This window comes from Heptranchias perlo, chromosome 37, assembly GCF_035084215.1.
Source record: "Heptranchias perlo isolate sHepPer1 chromosome 37, sHepPer1.hap1, whole genome shotgun sequence".
Classification (NCBI taxonomy): domain Eukaryota; kingdom Metazoa; phylum Chordata; class Chondrichthyes; order Hexanchiformes; family Hexanchidae; genus Heptranchias; species Heptranchias perlo.
In genome coordinates, this window is record NC_090361.1 from 8846859 (window position 1) to 8867329 (window position 20471).

Here is a 20471-nt window from a genome sequence, read left to right on the forward strand (position 1 = left end):
GGGACATACTATGAATGGAGCGCCAAGGATTAATCTCATACTTAGTCTTCACTAGACCTCCAGGGATCAGATGCATATTTACACCCACTGAACCGTTATGTATGGGAGCCCCTCATCCACAATACCAAATGGGGTCAGGTGCATACTGGTCCCCACTGGGTCACTAATGGTCTAGATCCATCACCACTAGACCACTTTAGATCAAATGAATAACTGTTCTATCGACCCACACATGAACAAATGAAATTTACGGGTAGCAAGAGACCAGCTGGTCCATCCAAGCCTGACCCACGCACCTTGATGACCGGAGCATTAGAGAATCATAGAACGATACAGCACAGAAGGAGGCCATTTGGCCCATTGTGCCTGTGCCGGCTCTTTAGTAGAGTTATCCAATTAGTCTGACTCCCTTGCTCCTTACCCATAGCCCTGTATTTTTTTTCCCTTCAAGTATTTATCCAATTCCCTTTTGAAAGTTATTATTGAATCTGCTTCCACCGCCCTTTCAGGCAGTGCGTTCCAGATCATCACAATTCGCTGCATAAATTTTTTTTCCTCATGTCGCCTTTGCTTCTTTTGCCAATCACTTTAAATCTGTGTCCTCTGCTTACCGACCCTTCTGCCACTAGAAACAGTTTCTCCTTATTTACTCTATCAAAACCGTTCATGATTTTGAACACCTCTATCAAATCTCCTCTTAACCTTCTCTGCTGTGAGGAGAACAACCCCAGCTTCTCCAGTCTATCTACATAACTGAAGTCCCTCATCCCTGGTATAATTCTAGGAAATTTCCTCTGCACCCTCTCTAAGGCCTTCACATCCTTCCTAAAGTGTGGTGCCCAGAATTGGACACAATGCTCCACAATACCAGTGTTTTATAACTAGGGCGAGGGAGCAGTGTAAATACCAGGAACCAGCTCATGGACACTGGTCACTCAGCATCCAAATTATAATAAGGCCAATATAAAAGTATTGTGAATGACATGGCAGTTTAGTTCCTCATACCCTGAGCCTTTACTTGGCTCACAAAGCATTTTATCTTCTTATATTTTTATGAAGACGGCAAGTTAACAATGGCCCAATGGTTTGGAGTTGGCCATTCAAGAAATAATCAACTCGTTGGTTCTACTGTAATCTTCTTTCATACTGTGCCTGTCCTCAGCTTTGTGCTTGGGAATGTGTGCTCCATGGACAATAGCTCCTGAATGCTCCATCTTAACACATCGTCCTCTCCTCAATATCAGACTGCACAACCATGTTTTATGATGTATTTTGGTCATACCAGAAGTAGCATAGGTCTAACGTAATCAGGATCAAAGCTAACTGGTCACCTCATGGTTTAAGAAAGAAAGAACTTGCATTTATATAGTGGCTTTCACAACCTCAGGACATCCCAAAGCACTTTACAGCCAATGAAGTACTTTTGAAGTGTAGTCACTGTTGTAATGTAGGAAACGCGGCAGCAGATTTGCACACAGCAAGATCCCATAAACAGAAATGAAATAATGACCAGATAATCTGTTTTTTTAGTGATGTTGGTTGAGGGATATATATTGGCCAGGACACCGGGGACAACTCCCCTGCTCTTCTTTGAAATAGTGTTAAGGGATCTTTTACATCCTCCTGAGAGGGCAGAAGGGGCCTCAGTTCAACGTCTCATCCAAAAGATGGCCCCTCTGACAGTGCGTGCTCCCCTATTACTTCGCTGGGAGTGTCAGCCTGGATTATGTGCTCAAGTCTCCGGAGTGGGTCTTGAACCCACAATCTTCTGACTCAGAGGCGACCCGCTGAGTCAGCCCCTGAGCGATTACAGACTAGGTTCAATCTCTGGCCTGTGCCGAGAAAGGTGATCTCAAGGCCAGTCTAAGGTGGGGGCATTACAATTGCCTTCAGTGTACTCCAGGCCAAGGTTCCCATTCCGGATTGCTATCCAGGAATTGTTGCTGTGAACTGTGCATGCCTGGGCATCAGGTGAGCACAGGATCAGGTTGGCCATGATAGTATTTGTTATCTAGGTTCACACACATAGAATGGCCCGTGGATAATGTAACGGTGAGAGCTGCTGAACCCTATGGGACAATACTCCAACATAAGTCAACATCTTCAGTAGATCCAGGGAGACAAATAAAAGAAAAAAAGCAAGCTTACTGACTGTCCATGCAGTTAAATCGTATCTTTCTCAGTACAAAGAGAGACGTCTCTCTTTACATTGTCAATTCAATACGATCGGAATCTGAAGTGTATCTTACATGGGTCCAATGGGATTCAGGTTCATGTGTACTGCAGCTTCTCCTGTAATGCTACATTAGAAAAATCTCCATTTCATGCATTCATCATTCAGCTGTTGTCAGCCTTTATGTCGCCGACTTGCAGGTGATACGCGATTCTGAAAACAACTTGCACTTGTGTGGCACCTTTCATATAACAAAATGTCCTGGGATCTTTACAGGGGGATCGGAGGACGTTGAGCAGGAATTGGGAGAAAAGTTAGAAGAAGTGACCAAAAGGCACGGATGAAGAACTAAGTTTTGAGGGGACCTCTGAAGGTGAGGGGAGAGGTAACCAGGTCAAAGGGCTTAGAAGACGGTTCTGAAGTTCAGGGGGTGCGGTAGCTGAATGGCTTTTCCATCAATGGTGGAGCGGAGGTGGGAGAGAGTTAGAGACATACAGCAGACCAGAGTCAGAGGTGTAGAGCTGGAGAAGATTGCAGAGGCAGAGTGGTGAGGCCATGGAGCGAATTGAAAATGTGAAAAAAAGAGTTTTGAAGTATATGCGCTGGGGACTGAGGAATTAATGTAGGTTGATTAGGAGTGTCTCTACTGTGATGCACTAGGCACCGCAGTTATATGGGACAGGCTAGATGGACCAAAGAGCCTTTCCCTGTCTACCATTTTCATATGTTTGTATGATCAGGACAGTGGGAATTCTAGAAGACCAACATGGAGAAAATCACAGCCAATGTGTTTTATTCACCGATGATTTCGTTCCCAATTTTACACTATTGTAATTCACCAGGACAGAGGTAGATTATTTCTCTCACACTCTCTCCATTCCACCTCATGAATTGAGACAAAAATCGATAAGTCATTAATGAAATTGTGAGTTCTGGCAAACGTGATTTAGTGTTGTGTAATACTCTTAGTTCATCGCCTCAAATTACTCCCACTACTGGAAGCTGCACCCCAGTGTTATACAGCTCAAAATACAACCCAAGATGTTTTATAGGACAGGAAAGTATGTCATGCATGGTATGTTATTCTGCTGCTAAAGTGGAGCTACGTACCTATAAGGCCACAAAGTCCAATTTTGAAGTAAAGGTAGCCTCTGGTCAATTTTGTTGTTTGGTGAAGGGACTTCACAGATTGTTTTGCATCTGTAACATTTAACATTTTGAAGTGTGAGTCTGGAGACAAGGGATGAAACAGGGGTGGGGCAGGGGATTCACAGCTTAAGGCTTCCTACAATCATAGAATAATACAGCACAGAAGGAGGCCATTCGGCCCAATGTGCCTGTGCCGGCTCTTTGAAAAGAGTTATCTAATTCACAGCTTAAGTTTTCCTCTTGAGTTTTCTGATTTTTATTGCTGATGAAAAGCCCATTAAATAACTTCATAAACTCATTAATTGTCGATGATGGCCAGAGATGCAAATAAATGAGAAAACAGGTTTGTAGTTTTCAACAGGTGTCCGATTCACATTTTAACTTTTTTTTGGATGGCCCACTCAAAACCAGGCAGTCCAAAGCACAGCCAGTCAGCTAACAACCCTTAGGTAGTCTGTGATGTGCGAGCTTTTCTAACGATCTGCTCCCAAGTGGCCATTCTCCACGCTTAAGCTTAGCTAGTGATTGTCAACAGGCTATTCAAGGATGAGCTATGGGGGTTTTAGGGGGGAGTGGGGAAGAGCAGCATTATAACTCAAGCCAGACCCTATCCTCATCCAATGTCCGTCCAAGTGCACTTTCCTGCAGGGAGATCACCAGACAGAGATCAGGAGCAGGAAGCCAAGCTGATTTCTTTCCGCATCTTAACCCAGCTGAGACCCAGTGTGTGGCTGATAATTCTACTTCATTAAATTAATCTGCAGAGCCTAAACTAGCGAGGGGGGTAATTTCTCTTTCAGCGGGAAATGGAGAAGGCCTGATTTTCTCTGCAGTTAATGAGCAGCTAGCGAGGTCACTGTGCAAAATGCACACTTGACGACAATTAACGTGACCTGTTTTCCCTTGGAATTGATTCAACAACAACTGCTTGCATTTATATAGCGCCTTTAAAGTAGCAAAACATCCCAAGGCGCTTCAGAGGAGCGATTATCAATCAACATTTGACACCGAGCCATATAAGGAGATAGTAGGACAGATGACCAAAAGATTGGTCAAAGGGGTTTCAAGGGGCATCTTAAAGGAGGAGAGAGAGGTAGCGAGGCGGAGACGTTTAGGGAGGGAAATTCGGAGCTTGGGGCCCAGGTAGCTGAAGGCACGGCCGCCAATGGTGGAGCGATTAAAATCGGGGATTTGCAAGAGGCAATAATCGGAGGAACGCAGAGATCTCGGAGGGTTGTAGGGCTGGAGGAGGTTACAGAGATAGGGAGGGGTGAGGCCATGGAGGGATTTGAAAACAAGGATGAGAATTTTAAAATCGAGGCGTTCCCAGACCGAGAGCCAATGTAGGTCAGCGAGCACAAGGATGATGCGTGAACGGGACTTGGTGCGAGTTAGGGTACGTGCAGCCGAATTTTGGATGAGCTCAAGTTTATGGAAGGTGGAAGATGGGAGACCAGCCAGGAGAGTATTGGAATTGTCTAGAGGTAAGAAAGGCATGGATGAAGGTTTCAGCAGCAGATGAGCTGAGGCAGGGACGGAGACGGGCAATGTTACGGAGGTGGAAGTAGACGGTCTTGTGAAGGAGCGGATATGTGGTCGGAAGCTCATCTCAGGGTCAAATAGGAGGCCAAGGTTGCGAATGGTCTGGTTCAGCCTCAGACAGTGGCCAGGGAGAGGGATGGAGTCGGTGACTAGGGAACAGAGTGAGAAACCAAAGACAATGGTGTCAGTCTTCCCAATATTTCGTTGGAGGAAATTTTTGCCCATCCAGTACTGGATGTCGGACAAGCAGTGAGACAAATCAGAGACAGTGGAGGGGCCAAGAGGTAGAGGTGAGGTAGAGCTGGGTTTCATCAGCGAACATGTGGAACCTAATGTTGTGTTTTCAGATGATATCGCCAAGGGGCAGCATGTAGATGAGAAATAGGAGGGGGCCAAGGATAGATCAGCATCAAGTGGGCCAGACATTGTGTCACAGTTGCCTTGTCATTGGAATGTCTTGCGAGGAATGTTTTCATTTGTTTCGGAGCTGCGCGTTCCTACGATTTCATTAGCAGGATGTTAATTATAGAGAAATCAGACACCCTCCTTTTGTCGCTAAGGTGGGTTTTTCATCCCTTTCGATTTTCTCCCCTTCCTTTCCTGAAGGTGCGGCTGGCCGGGGTGAGGATAGACCTCTCCAGCAGCCCTCCCGTGTCTCTTCACGTCTGATTGCAGGCAGTGAGTATCGGCAGGATAGTCAACCAGGAAGACAAGTAATGAAGCAACATTTTCAAATGAAAATAAGGCTTAATCAGGGCCTTCCCATCGACACACAGAATGGATCTTTTAAAAGAGTTGGTTCATGATATTGAAAGACTAATGTGTTTCTGGTGCAGTGAAGTTATTCTTCCAAGAATAGCAATACCACTGTTTGTAGTAAGGCTGCGGCCTCCTATTGGGTAGGCCTACTTGCTTTCATTGTGCGTCACGATTTGCCCTAACTACAACTGCAGACATGATTTACTAGGACAAATGATATGTAAGGCAAGTAAAAATTAGGAAGTCGAGAGAAGTAGATGGGAAATTAGGTGAAACCTCTTCACTCTAAGGATGGTCGAGTTGTAGAATTGCTTCGAAACTCACAGTATTAATAGGTCCCATTCAAATTCCAGGGCATTGAATTTTTTTAATGACACCTCTTCTCAGGATGCTGACAAGGTTATTTTGAGAAGGAGCTAGGCCTTCTTCTTGAAGAGCTGAGTGGATCACTTCAGACGATATTTGTTCCGTAATCCCACACCATGACTACAGAGCCCATGTGTTTCTGTAGAGAGAATGGATTGAGGGGATGGCGGGAATTGAGTGGGTTGATCACTGAGAAAGGGGCAGGCTTATTGTCCCTTATTACCTTTTTTCTGCTGCTTTAAAAAAAATTCTTACCTCACAAGTCAGGGTTGTGCTCCAGTTCTGCCCATGTATTTCAGCTCAAAAAATACCCCCAGTAAAATGTAATGATTTTTATTTCAACAACCCTCGATTCCAACACAAAGCAACATGCTGGAACGTTTACCAGAGCCTCTTTCACAGAACAATATACAACATTCGAAGCAAGTGATTACAGAGGGCAGAACTTTATTTGCTAATTCTGCCTTTGCTTGTGTGACACTAATGAGGTTTGTGTACACTCAAATCCAACACTGCCATTTTATTTAGTGATGTGCCACAGGAAGTAATCCCCTCGTTTATGATGGGTTTTTTATTCCTGTGACACACAGCTGGTTCTGTAATACTTCAAATCAAGAACAATTATGTAGTTTGTATTTTATGATTGGTGTAATTTTGTTAACTCTTTTGATGCTAAAATAATGCCATATGGAAAATCCAGGCTCAGATTTTAAATATCTCTGTGCCTCGAATTTTGGTGGTCACTTTAATTTTGCCTACTGAGAGCTTTGGTTCTCTGGCCCCGTTTCCTACATCACAACAGTGACTACGCTTCAAAAGTACTTCAAAGTAAAGTGCTTTGGGGCATCCTGAGGTCATGAAAGGCGCTATATAAATGCAAGTCATTCTTTCGTTCATTCTTCATGTATGTACCCGCAGGATAGTCTTCCGTGGGGAAAATCACAGCCACGTCTGATTCTGTCCTCACCTGATATCCAACCATTCATATTCCAGGATGGGTCACTCGGCAGCAATCGGGAGGCAGGAATCCTGATTTTTCTCCATCAGGGACACTGCCTGAGGTCAGCTGGAATGCCCTTACTTCCCTCCCCCTAACCCTCACTCTGGCTGAGATAGGCTAACTCAACACAAACTAGCGATCAAACCTGGGGCCTTCCCTGTCTAAACTATCACTCAGTTCCACCTAGGAGGCTGATAAAAAGAAAGACTTGCATTTCTATCGCGCCTTTCACAATCTCAGGACGCTTTACAGCCAATGAAGTATCTGTGAAGTGTAGTCTCTGTTGTAATGTAGGAAATGCGGCAGCCAATTTGCGCACAGCAAGATCCCACAAACAGCAATGTGATAATGACCAGATAATCTGTTTTTTTTAAGTGATGTTGGTTGAGGGATAAATATTGGCCAGGACACCGGGGAGAACTCCCCTGCTCTTCTTCAAAATAGTGCCATGGGATCTTTTACATCCACCTGAGAGGGCAGACGCTACCACCATGTAAATGCGGAAATGGATGTTGGAATTCATGTTTGTCCTTCTTCGTTTAAGGAGGTAAAAGTGGAAGGACTAACATCCTAAAGGCAGGACAAATCTAGGCCCTTTCCTTTCGATATTAAAAGTTAGGAAATACACAGGGACCTCTGTGTATCATTTTCTCTTTCTCACTTGCATTCTTTCCAAAATACACTGGGTGGCATATTGTCTGCATTACATCATCAAGTGGTTTTATCAGAGATGTCAAGCTGAAGCCCATGATTTTTAAAAAAAAACAAAATTGACGAATTTCCACCTTCCACCCCCTTCCTTCCTTCATGCCAGCTAAATACTAAAAATCAAAAAGTACTGCACACAAAGCTAAAAGGCTGGTCGACTAAGAATCTTGCCCAAATAGACATAATGCACTGGGAAAAGGCTACATATTTCTCCATTGCTTCCTTGACCCAATTTGTTTTAAATATGATGAACTCCAGCTAATATTACAAATGCAGGAGGTAGGTTTCGAACAAATAGGTTTAAAGACTGGAATTACTCAGGATTTGAGCTCCCTACATTACAACAGTGACTACTGTACTGCATTGGCTGGGACGTCCTGAGGACATGAAATGTGCTTTATAAATGTAAATTTAAATATTCTTTCCATTTTCCTTACTTTCTTTCCAGATAATGAAACGACTTTTCATATCTACAAAAAGAGAACAATAATCTAACCCTTGGTTTTACACTGACTCCAATTACACCAACAGCTGTTCAAAAAATACATTTTTATTTAAAGCTTAGTGTGAGCCATGGCTCAGTGTAGCACTCTCACCGCTGAGTCAAGCTCCACTCCAGAGACTTCAGCACATAAATCTAGGCTGACACTCCAGTGCAGTACTGAGGGAGCGCTGCACTGTCGGAGGTGCCACCTTTTGGATGAGACATTAAACCGAGGCCCCGTCTACCCTCTCAGGTGAATGTGAGGGATGCCCTGGCACTATTCGAAAAAAGAGCAGGGAGTTTTTCCCCAGTGCCCTGGCCAATGTTTATCCCTCAACCAACACCACTAAAAGAAACAGATTATCTGATCATGTATCACATTGCTGTTTACGGGACCTTGCTGTGCATAAAATGGCTGCCATGTTTCCCTAAATGACAACAGTGACTACACTTTAAAATGTACTTCGTTGGCTGTAAAGCACTTAGGTTGCGAAAGGTGCTATATAAATGCAAATCCTTTCCTTTAATAGTGATGATTTTCCGACGGACAGCCACTGATGATCTCCAGTTCTCACTCCAGACATAACCCTCTTACTCCCTCCCTACCCAATAGGCTGTTGTTAAGCTTAACCATCCTCCTCCCTTCCTGCCCATCCCTTAACCTAGTTAGACTCTCCAAAGCTGGAATGTTGTTCCACTTTTAGCTCCTGCCCTATCTGGTAAAACATTATGAATATCTGGATGGTAATCACCCCAAAGTTGGTACAAAATTGGAAGAATTCAACAACAATAAGCCATGCAGTCACATGTCATTTGAATACTGAACGGCTGAAATGTGTCCTCTACTCCAACTGGCAATTATTTGCTAGATCATTATCTACAATTTTGACAAAGTCATTACAGACCTCACTAATTCAAAGAAAGGACATATAGAGTTACTAATGAAGAATTTCATTGCGTCACCCAGCCGTTCGGTTACCTAGGATTGAATTATTCTCAAGTCAGTTGTCATCTTCTAAGAACCTAAGACTCCTCCGTGACAAACTTCATCTCTGCGTTTCTGGAGCCATTGGCAATGCTGCTGTCCCTCACTCGTTTCTTAAACATAAAGGGGAAGGCTTTCTTGAAGGACTTCCTGAAACTCTCGCCCATAAAGGCATAGACAATGGGGTTGATTGAAGAGTTGGCGTAGGACATGCAGTTGGCCCAGGTTTTGATCTTGTAGGTCTCATAGTTGGCTTGGAAGTTTGTGTAGAAACCCTGGAAGAGGATGAAGAGCTGGATGGGACCCCAACACACAGTAAACAACAATACGATCACCACCACCATCTTGGTAATCTTGGTTCTCATAGCAATTGACCTCTCTGATAAATGATGTACTTGCTGGAAGAGAATACATGGAAGGGGAATTAATTGTTGGCTTTTTCATATATCAAAATCAGTAGCAACTAAATATTTTTCGTGAATATTTGTTCTGTTCCTCCCCCCTCCATTCCCCTGCCCAGTTGGGTCTTCCAAATGTGGCTTTTACTTCCCCAAAATATATTGTTGAGGTCCTCCATGGGCATTAATGAAGTGTAAGGAACATAACGTCCGGTGTGAGAAAAGGCCATTCAGCCCATCATACCCACTCGAGCCAGAGTCCATCCCACATTATCTGTTAACCCTCTAGGTTCTTTCCCCTGCCTTCAATCAAGCAGTGTTATTGATATCTCTCTAACCCACAAATCTTCTTCTCAGCGGATATCAACCCAGTTCCCTTTAAAGGTGCCAATTTACTCTGAATGAATTACATTCTCTGTCTGTAAGACTGTTGCACAAGTCCACTCTCCTATGGGGAAAAATGTTCTTTCCAATCAATTTTGCACATTTGGTAATGTTAGCAAACAAAAGCATTTTGGCATTTTCTCAATTTACTTTCAGAGTAAATTAGTAGAACCTTTCCCTCAGGATAGGAGATGGTTGGGTAAACTCCATGGTATGAGTTGGGCAGGGCAGAGTCCATGATTGATAAAGTGTAAGATAGCCAAAAGCATCTCACTGTTAGTAATCCCTTTTCAGTTAACTTCTCCTGATAGGCCAATCATTCTCCTTCTCCCTTTCCCCTACAGGCAAGATACTTCCTGGTGTTTCCATCTCTACATTAGGGTCCTGCTTGGCTTCCTTCTGTCAAATCCCATCACCCTCATGGCTCTTCCAGGATTCCTCCCCTCTACGATTTTGTCTGTCCTGCTCTGCCAGCCTGTCCAGATTTTGGATCATTAAATGTTAACAAAAGGTACACATATAAGTTATCATTTTACCACTTTGTCTCGTGAAATAACACTGAACTTGAGTTAAGAAACAATCATTCACTCCCATGGAATAAAGAGCAGATATTCAGCATCACCCCATGAATTACAATTTGTACTTCCACATGTGAGGAAGTGGAATTTATCAATACCACTGCCAATTAAAGCCAGTGGTATTGATAAATTACTCCAGGTCAATCAAACATATTTCAGAGGGAGGCATTGAGTACTGAGCTTATTGTGATCGCAGCACTTTTGGATTTTAAAAGGGCTGTTGAGCTACTGAGATCATGGAGATGCCATGCCATGGAAGTCAACTGATCAAGGATATATAATATAAGATATTAGGTAAGCATTCTGGAAGTTGTCTAACTTTTCCATCAGAGAAAAATTTGAAGAAGCTTTCCTCAGGAGATGAGATGGGTTGGGTAAACTCCATGATAGATGAGATGGGTTGGGTAAACTCCATGATAGATGAGATGGGTTGGGTAAACTCCATGATAGATGAGATGGGTTGGGTAAACTCCATGATAGATGAGTTGGGTTGGGTAAACTCCATGATAGATGAGTTGGGTTGGGTAAACTCCAAGATGGATCAGTTGGGTTGGCTGGACTCCATGATAGATGAATGGAAGGAATGGACTTTTCTTTTTACATGAGTTCTGATGCTCGTTTCCAATTCTAAATATATATGGACTATATTTCCATGATTGTCACTCACATAAGTGTGACTAAAACTGCTCTCCCAGTCTGCGCTGAGTGAGCCTGTTACAGGTAGGGTGCTACAACTGGCTTCAGTACTCCTGGGTAAGAGAGAGGAAATGTTGCTGCTCCTGATCGCCATCCATGACCCATTCTGGAAAGTGACGCTCATCTGGCCTTCAGACAAGGATAGGATCAGGCTAAACTGTGGTTCCCCCATAGCCTGCAGATACTCTCTGTCTTTGCTCACAGGTGTTAGGTTGGCCATTTGGGTGAGGTTTGAAACGGCAGCCAGCACCCGTGTACCTGTACCCCAGCACCAGTCATTATCTTCAGGGAAGGAGGAGAGAAAAATGGTGGAATAAAGTATTCTTTTAACGAGTCCTGTTTTAGGATACAACAGAAAGGCATTCTGAGATCAGGTGTAAAATAACAGCAACAATACGGAGAATGAGAGAATAACAGAGAACTAGGGGGAGAAAACAGGTAACTAAGACCAGTGATTCATTACATTGTGTGCCCGCAATGGGTACACAATCAATATGGCACCATGGCATATTCTCTCTCTGTACAATCAAACGTTGCTGCCAGCACCCTGGCAACACCCATCAATTAACCAGCGGCCAGCTACAATTCATTTTCGTGTGAAAAGAAACTACTTAGCCCAGATACAGAGAGATTCTAGGAGCGCCCGCTATATACATACACCTGATATATATATGTTACACCCTCCAGACCAAACATTTTTCTAAATCCTACTTCCAAGTAAATGAGGTGATTCAAAAAGCATATAAGGGTTCTTCAAATTCAAACCAAACTGCTGCAAAACTAGACTAGAAAACTAGCCTTTTTTCTGCACACTCATCCTTCTCTCATCCCTCACCTGTAGCCTTGCTCTCCGTCACGACCCTACTATCTCTCTATTTTATTATTCATTCCGCCTTTCACCTTCACTGCTGAGGAGTATGATTTCCCACCGCTACCATCTCTTCCTCTGAACACACAAGACAAAAAAAAAATGAAGGTGGCACTTATACTGTCACTTCTACATGGATGACTTTTAGCTGCACGAAATGGCAGTATGCCTCCAGTGTTCTGTTCTGATCTGATCTGATCCGACAACGAAACGCATGAAAGCAGGCTCAGTAAGTAACATTTTCGCCTCTGAGTTAGCAGATTGAGGGTTCAAGCCCCTCTGCAGTGACTTGAGCACATAATCTCAGATGATATTCCAATGGAGTGCTGCACTGTCTGAGGTGCTGCCTTACACACACATCCATCAAGTCTACAGCACACAAACAGGCCATTCGACCCAAATGGTCTATGCTGGTGTTTATACTCCACATGAGCCTCCTCTCACTCTAATTACCTATTTCCTTCTCCCTCATGTGTGCATCAAGCCTCCCTTAAATGTATCAATTCTATCTGCTTCAACCACTCCATGTGGCAGTGAGTTCCACATTCTCTGTGTAAGATAATTCCTCCTAAATTCTTTATTTGATCTGTTAATGACTATCTTATATTTATGCGCCCTTATTCCGGACTCACCCACATGTGGAAACAGTTTCTCTACATCTGCCCTATCGAACTCCTTCATAATTTCAAAGACCTCTATCGGGTCTCCTCTTAGTCTTCTCTTTTCCAGAGAAAAGACCCCCAGCCTGCTCAAGCTTTCCCAATACTTGCATCCTCTTTCAGATGAGACGTTAAAAGAGGCCCCGTCTACCCTCTCTGGAGGATGTGAAAGATCTCATGACACTATTTCAAAGAAGAGCAGGGGAATTCTCCCCAATGTCCTCTCCAATATTTACCCGTCAACCAACATCACTCAAAATAGATTATCGGTTCACGTATCCCAATGCTGTTTGCGGGATCTTGCTGTGCTCAAATTGGAAGTTGCATTTCCCTACGTTACAATAGATCATAAAAGGCGCTATATAAATGCAAGTTCTTTCTTTTTATACGGAAACTTTTATTGTTTTATATATAAAGGAAGAGATGCTACTGCCTTTTGTCTTGCAGCATTAAAAATGAGCAAACCAGGGACTGAAGTTCTGCGCATGCAACACACGCACAGACCTCCTTTGACGCTGACCTTACTGTGACCTTGGCGGATGCGCAGCCAGCAGTATGATTCTGCTCTTACGTTCTCAGATTGCACTCAATCTGAGTATGATACATGTAGTATAATTTCAGCCTAAACTCGAAACAAACCATCATCAACTATTGTGTTACGTAATTAGTGAAAATAATCTCTGAACTCAAAAACGTGTCGATTAACTCCTCAGTTCTAAATCATTTGAGTCTCGGGTCACTTTGCGTGAACTGTCCATTGCGAATGAAAAGGATCCGACACACACAATACCACACTGCAACCACCAGAGAGAGCGCTGAGACGGACCCTTTCAGCTGCTGGAAAGCACAATTTTATTTCGGACTGTTCATCACTGATTGCTTCAGTTACAACCTGTGACAGGATCAAACTTACAATCATACAGCACAGAAGGAGACCATTCAGCCCATCGTACCTGTGCCGGCTCTTTGAAAGAGTTATCCAATTAGTCCCACTCCCCTGCTCTTTCCCCATAGCCCTGCAAATGTTTCCCCTTCAAGTATTTGTCCAATTCCCTTTTGAAAGTTACTACTGAATCTGCTTCCACCGCCCTTTCAGGCAGTGCATTCTAGATCATAACAACTCGCTGCGTAAAAAAAATTCTCCTCATTTCCCCTCTGATTCTTTTGGCAATTATTTTAAATCTGTGTCCTCTGGTTACTGACCCTTTTGCCAGTGGAAATAACTTCTCCGTATTTACTCTATCAAAGCCCCTCAAAATTTTGAACGCCTCTATTAAATCTCCCCTTGACCTCTCTGATCTAAAGACAACAATCCCAGTTTCTCTAATCTCGCCACATAACTGAAGTCCCTCATCCCTGGTTCCATTCTAATAAAGTACCTTCTCCAAGGCCTTGACAACCTTCCTAAAGTGTGGTGCCCAGAATTGAACACAAAACTCCAGCTGAGGCCTAATCAGTGTTTTATAAAGGTTTAGCATAACTTCCTTGCTTTTGTACTCTATGCCTCTACTTATAAAGCCAAGGATCCCATATGTTTTTTCAACAGCCTTATCAACTTGTTCTGCCACCTTCAAAGAATTGTGTACTTATTCAGCACATTATATCAAATAAGACTTTTTTTTCAAAACCAATTCACAGGCTCTGAAAGAATCATAGAATCATAGAAGTTACAACATGGAAACAGGCCCTTCGGCCCAACATGTCCATGTCGCCCAGTTTATACCACTAAGCTAGTCCCAATTGCCTGCACTTGGCCCAATAGAAAGGAAATGTATTCCAGTGTATTACAGTCCTTCCAATTGCCCCTCATTTCTAAACACTCGTGCAGATTTTAAAAATATACATGTGGTTCTCTCATTACTTGGTTTTCTGAGCATCACTTTTATCAAACAGGATTAAGTGAGAAATTTAAAAATCATTGAAGGGAAGCAAAAAAGGGAGATTAGGATGGCTTGGGGGGAGAATGGAGGAAAGACCTTCAGTCAACGTAAAGGGAATGAGCGAGGGCTTTCAGAAGCACCTAAGAGGTTCTGTGTGAAGGTGTCAAACCTGAACCTCAATCAGAGCCAATCTGTACTTAGACTTCATATGTCAAAACCGGCCGGCACAGGCCGACCTGAACCAAACCCAGAGATTGCACAAAGGGCAACAGGCTGGTGTTTGGGGCACTTCTCTCAGGGCACATCGTCCTGAACTCAGCTCAGCATCAACATTTCTAAACCACTCCCTGGGATCAATAAGGGAGATTTTTTCATAGAATGGTATAAATTATAGCACAGGAGGAGGACATTCGATCCCCCGTCCCTGTGCCAGTGCTGGTGCTATTTCCTATAATCACATTCCCCTCAGATCCTTTTACATTCCTCCTTTTCTAATACTTATCCCATTTCCTTTTAAATGATGTTCTGACTAAGTCTCTACCACAATAGCCACTTATGGTGAAGCATCCCAAGCTCGAATAGATCTTAGTGCCAAAACCTTCCTTCTCCCTTCCCCCTTGGTTCTTTGAGTGAGAATCCTCGGTCTCCGTCCCCTTTGCCCACCAGTGGAAACAATTGTTCACTCTTTACCCATAGTAAAGTCCTCAAGTTTCACTCACCCCTTTACTGGCTGCTCCTCCCTTGGTCCCGCTCCCACTCACCACATTGCTGCTGCTTCTGCTCCTGGCCCTGCAGGAAAAGCTAGGCCTCATGCCCACCCCATTCTCCAGTCTCCCTCTCTCCCACCGCCCGAGTCCCAATCTCCCAACCCTCATTCCCCAGTCGCCCTCTCTCTACTGACTCCCAATCCACTGTCTCCCTCTCCCCCCACTGAGCCCCAATCCCCCGCCCTCAAGCCCCTGTTCACCCTAGCCCCCAACACCTCTCCCCTCTCCTCTCTCTCTGCTCCCAGACTTGCAGCAACCAGCCCATCCCATTTCCGGTCACCCCATAGCGGGCGCCAACTCTCTGCAGTGGCGGGGGTGGTGATGTCACTGAGCCAGAGGCTACTCTGCGTCACGGAGTGAACGGACTGGCGGGGGGGGGGGGGAATGAAAATTCAAAGCACAAAGATCTCCGGGCTGCTAGCAGCAGTGTGCAGAATATTCATGCCCCACTCCAGGAGACTCCCTGGAAATCCGGGAAGATTGGCAACCCTAGTGTTTATTGAGGAAGTGGGACTTTTTTTTATTCATCCATGGGATGTGGGCGTCACTGGCGAGGCCGGCATTTGTTGCCCATCCCTAATTGCCCTTGAGAAGGTGGTGGCGAGCCGCCTTCTTAAACCGTTGCAGTCCGTGTGGTGAAGGTTCTCCCACAGTGCTGTTAGGTAGGGAGTTCCAGGATTTTGACCCAGCGATGGTGAAGGAACGGCGTTATATTTCCAAGTCGGGATGGAGTGTGACTTGGACGGGAACTTGGAGGTGATGGTGTTCCCATACACCTGCTGCCCTTGTCCTTCTAGGTGGTAGAGTTCGCGGGTTTGGGAGGTGCGGTCGAAGAAGCCTGTAGGAATACATGAGGAGAATATGGAGAGCTATAACTGCAGAGAAATGTTCTAAAGGAAACGGTCTTCACACAGTTAATGGGACAGAAATTAGAAAAGCCAGGAGGCCCAGATGAGATCCATCTCAGAATTACCAGGGAGACTGGGGAGGAGATAACGGAGGCATGAGCCAGAATCATCTAAAAATCTTTGGAACTGGGAACTGCCCAGGGAACTGTGCTGGGACCTCTTTAGTTTTCCATTTCCGTTTGGACATTGGCACTAAAGGAATGGGATTGAAGTCAGTGGATAATACCAAACTAGGGACTGTGGCAAACTGTGAGGAAGAATGCCGGAGATCTCAGGGGGACATAGACAGGTTAGTAGGGTGGGCAAGTAAGTGGCCGATGCAGTTCGATGCAGAGAACCGTGAAGTAGTGCGTTTTGGGGAAAAAACCTGTGATATTCGTAATGTGAATTCAAACAAAGGGGGACAGCGCGATATCCAGATTAATTTTGCACACAACCCTTATAGCCAGCAGATAAAGGGGACTGCACTTCCCTGCTGTGGTCTAAATTCAAACCCAGACCTAGAGATAAAAGGCTGATGTCTAACCGATGACACCACCATGTACCAATTTTTTAAACCCACATTTCAATTGTCACCAACATGGAGATTTTTAAAATTAATTCTCGGGATGTGGGCGTCGCTGGCAGTGCTGACATTTTATTGCCCGTCCCTAGTTGCCTTGAGATGGCGATGGTGAACTTTCTTCTTGAAGCATTTTAATACAACTGAGAGGGAGAGGGCAGTTCAGCATCAATCACGTTGGTGTGGGACTGGAGTCACGTATAGGCCAGACTGGGTAAGGACGGCAGGCTTCCTTCCCCAAAGGACATTGGTGAACCAGTTGGGTTTTTACAATAATCCAACATGGTCACTTTAACTGATATCAGCTTTTTATTTCCAGATATTTATTTTACACTGAGTTCAAATTTTTAAATGGTCATGGTGGATTTAAACTCATGTTGTCTGTATTAATAGTCAATTCCTCTGGATTACTAGTCCAGTAACAGAACCATTACACCACCATACCCCTGAGTCCTTATGGTATCTTTAACTGTTTCCAGTATTCTACATTACAGCATCCATGTCAACATTGGCTCAGTGGTAGCACTCTAGCCTCTGAGTCAGAAGGTTGTGGGTTTAAGTCCCACTCCAGAGCCTTGAGCACGGTGCTGCACTGTCTGAGGTGCCACCTTTTGGATGAGGTACTAAACTAAGACCCCGTCAGGTGGATGTAAAGGATCCCATGGTGCTATTTCAAAAAATAGCAGGGGAGTTCTCCCCAGTGTCCTGGCCACTATTTATCCCTCAACCAACATCACTGAAAACAGATAATCTGGTCATTATCTCATTGCTGTTTGTGGGAGCTTGCTATGTGCAAATTGGCCGCCACATTCCCTACATCACAAAAGTGGCTACACCTCAAAAAAGTGCTTCGTTGGCTGTAAAGTGCTTTGGGACGTCCTGAGGTGGTGAAAGGTGCTATATAAATGCAAGTTTGTTCTTTCTTTACCTGATAGTTATTGTCAGTGGGCTCGACCACAGGCCGACCCACACGCTTCAGCATGATTGTGTAGCACACACAGATGGTGACCAGAGGAAGAAGGTAGACAGCGAGAAAGGTGTACAGGATGAAGGCTTTCTGTTGGGATTCTGTTGGGAATGCCTCAATACAATAAGTCTGTAGTCCGTACCAGTAGCCCCTGGCTATTCTGTGGTACATAGCCATGGGGACGGAAAGAATAAAGGAACCTGCAACGGGAAAAAAAACAAAGGAAGCAAAAGGATGTAGAGAATAAGGAACAGAGGGGACAGGAACATAGGAACATAGGAACAGGAGTAGGCCATTCAGCCCCTCGTGCCTGCTCCGCCATTTGATAAGATCATGGCTGATCTGTGATCTAGCTCCATATACCTGCCTTTGGCCCATATCCCTTAATACCTTTGGTTGCCAAAAAGCTTTCTATCTCACATTTAAATTTAGCAATTGAGCTAGTATCAATTGCCGTTTGCGGAAGAGAGTTCCAAACTACTACCACCCTTTGTGTGTAGAAATGTTTTCTAATCTCGCTCCTGAAAGGTCTGGCTCTAATTTTTAGACTGTACCCCCTACTCCTAGAATCCCCAACCAGCGGAAATAGTTTCTCTCTATCCACCCTATCCGTTCCCCTTAATATCTTATAAACTTCGATCAGATCACCCCTTAACCTTCGAAACTCTAGAGAATACAACCCCAATTTGTGTAATCTCTCCTCGTAACTTAACCCTTGAAGTCCGGGTATCATTCTAGTAAACCTATGCTGCACTCCCTCCAAGGCCAATATGTCCTTCCGAAGGTGCGGTGCCCAGAATTACTCACAGTACTCCAGGTGCGGTCTAACCAGGGTTTTGTATAGCTGCAGCATAACTTCTGCCCCCTTGTACTCTAGTCCTCTAGATATAAAGGCCAGCATTCCATTAGCCTTCTTGATTATTTTCTGCACCTGTTCATGAAACTTCAATGATCTATGTACCTGAACCCCTAAGTCCCTTTGGACATCCACAGTTTTTAACTTTTTACCATAAAGGGAAGGAAATAAATGGAGAGATGATGTTAAATTGCCTTCAGTATCCCTGGGCTAGGAAAGAAGAAAGGCAGCCAGGGTTCCTGCTCCTATGAGATATGAGACCGTCACTCCACCATTGGCGGCCGTGCCTTCAGCTGCTAACGCACCACGCTCTGGAATTCCCTCCCTAAATCTCTCTGCCTCTGCACCTCCCTCAAGACCCTCCCTAAAACACACCTCACTGACCAAGCCCCTCCTAATATCTCCTTCTTTGGCTCGATGTTCATATTTTCCTTATACTTCTGTGAAGTGCCTTGGGACCTTTTGTCTACGTTAAAGGCACTTCATAAATGCTTGTGGTCATTGTTCAGATGAGATGTTAAACTGAGGTCCTATCTACCTCTGCCGGTGAATGTTAAAGATTCCGTTGCACTATTTAAAAAAAACAGCAGTAGTTCTCCCAATGTCCTGCCCAACACTATATATTAAAAAAGGATCAAATGCTCACTCTCATCATTGCTCTGTGGGATATGGCTGTCACCAAATGGCTGCCACACTTGCCTACAAAACAACAGCCACTGCACTCCAAAAATGACCTCTAAATCATCAGAGAGCGAATAAAAGGTCAAGAGGTTATTCATATTACCTGCGCATGTACAGATGTAAGTCAAAGGGATGCAACAGTTGCGTTTTATGCATCATTTTTCATTTCTTTCCAGTTTTTAAGGAGATCTGTTCCCAGGCAGTTAACCCCATTAGCAGCCTCTTTGTCCCAGTATTTAGTCTATCGGAAAGTACATGTTTACCCAAGGTTCTCCCCATCCTCCTTTGTTTTGAACAGTCCTATGAAAGGAGTCATCCCTCTCCAGTTCTGGCCAAGGATCTCTACCCGAAATGTTAACCTGTCTTTTCTCTTCCCAGACGCTGTCGAATCTGCTGTGTATTTCCAGCAATTGCTGGCTTTGTTTCCCCTCTTCTGCCTTTGCTTGTCTGTCACACTCACCGATCCAGATGGCCACGCTGACCGCCATTGCTAGTCTGGGCGTGCGGTGGCGAAGTGACCGGAGAGGGTAGACAGTCGCGTAGCAACGATCCATGCTCATAGCGGTTAGCGTTATACAAGTTGCCTGGACGGTGACCTAGAGAGAGAAAATGGAGGGAAACGCATATCAGTTGTTGAAATTGTAGTGACTTTTGCACCATTGCATGTGCCATCTATAATACACCATCCTTCCTCCCTCCTCCCCATAGCCTTTGCTAAGAACGTTAGGAGCAGGAGTAGACCATTCAGCCCCTCAAGCCTGTTCTTCATTCAGTTAGATCATGGCTGATCTGCACCTCAACTCCATTTTCCCACCTTTGCTCCATATCCCTTGATACCCTTACCCATCAAAAATCCATCGATCTCAGTCTTGAAAGTTCCAATTGGCCCCCAGCATCCACAGCCTTTTGGGGAAGAGAATTCCAGATTTCTACTACCATTTGTGTGAAAAATGGCTTCCTGATTTCGCTCCTGAACGGCCTAGCTCCAATTTGAAGATTATGTCCTCACGTTCTTGATTCCCCTGAAATCGTTTCTCCGTATCCACCCCATCAAATCCCATTAACATTTGAAAGACCTTGATCAGATTGCCTCTCAATCGC

The 20471-nt window shown here is 44.4% G+C and overlaps 1 protein-coding gene across 1 annotated transcript in view; it reads right to left on the minus strand.

Moving 5' to 3' along the window:
• Positions 1–8784: 8784 nt before the first annotated feature.
• Positions 8785–20471, minus strand: part of LOC137304291 (G-protein coupled receptor 54-like) — an 89482-nt gene continuing 77795 nt past the window's right edge. The window contains exons 3-5 of the mRNA XM_067972840.1: positions 19831–19966; positions 17795–18033; positions 8785–9564 (exon numbers count right to left, since the gene is read on the minus strand). Of these exons, the coding sequence (XP_067828941.1) occupies positions 9205–9564; positions 17795–18033; positions 19831–19966 (735 nt within the window). The 3' untranslated portion in view covers positions 8785–9204. The remainder of the gene's footprint in view (positions 9565–17794; positions 18034–19830; positions 19967–20471) is intronic.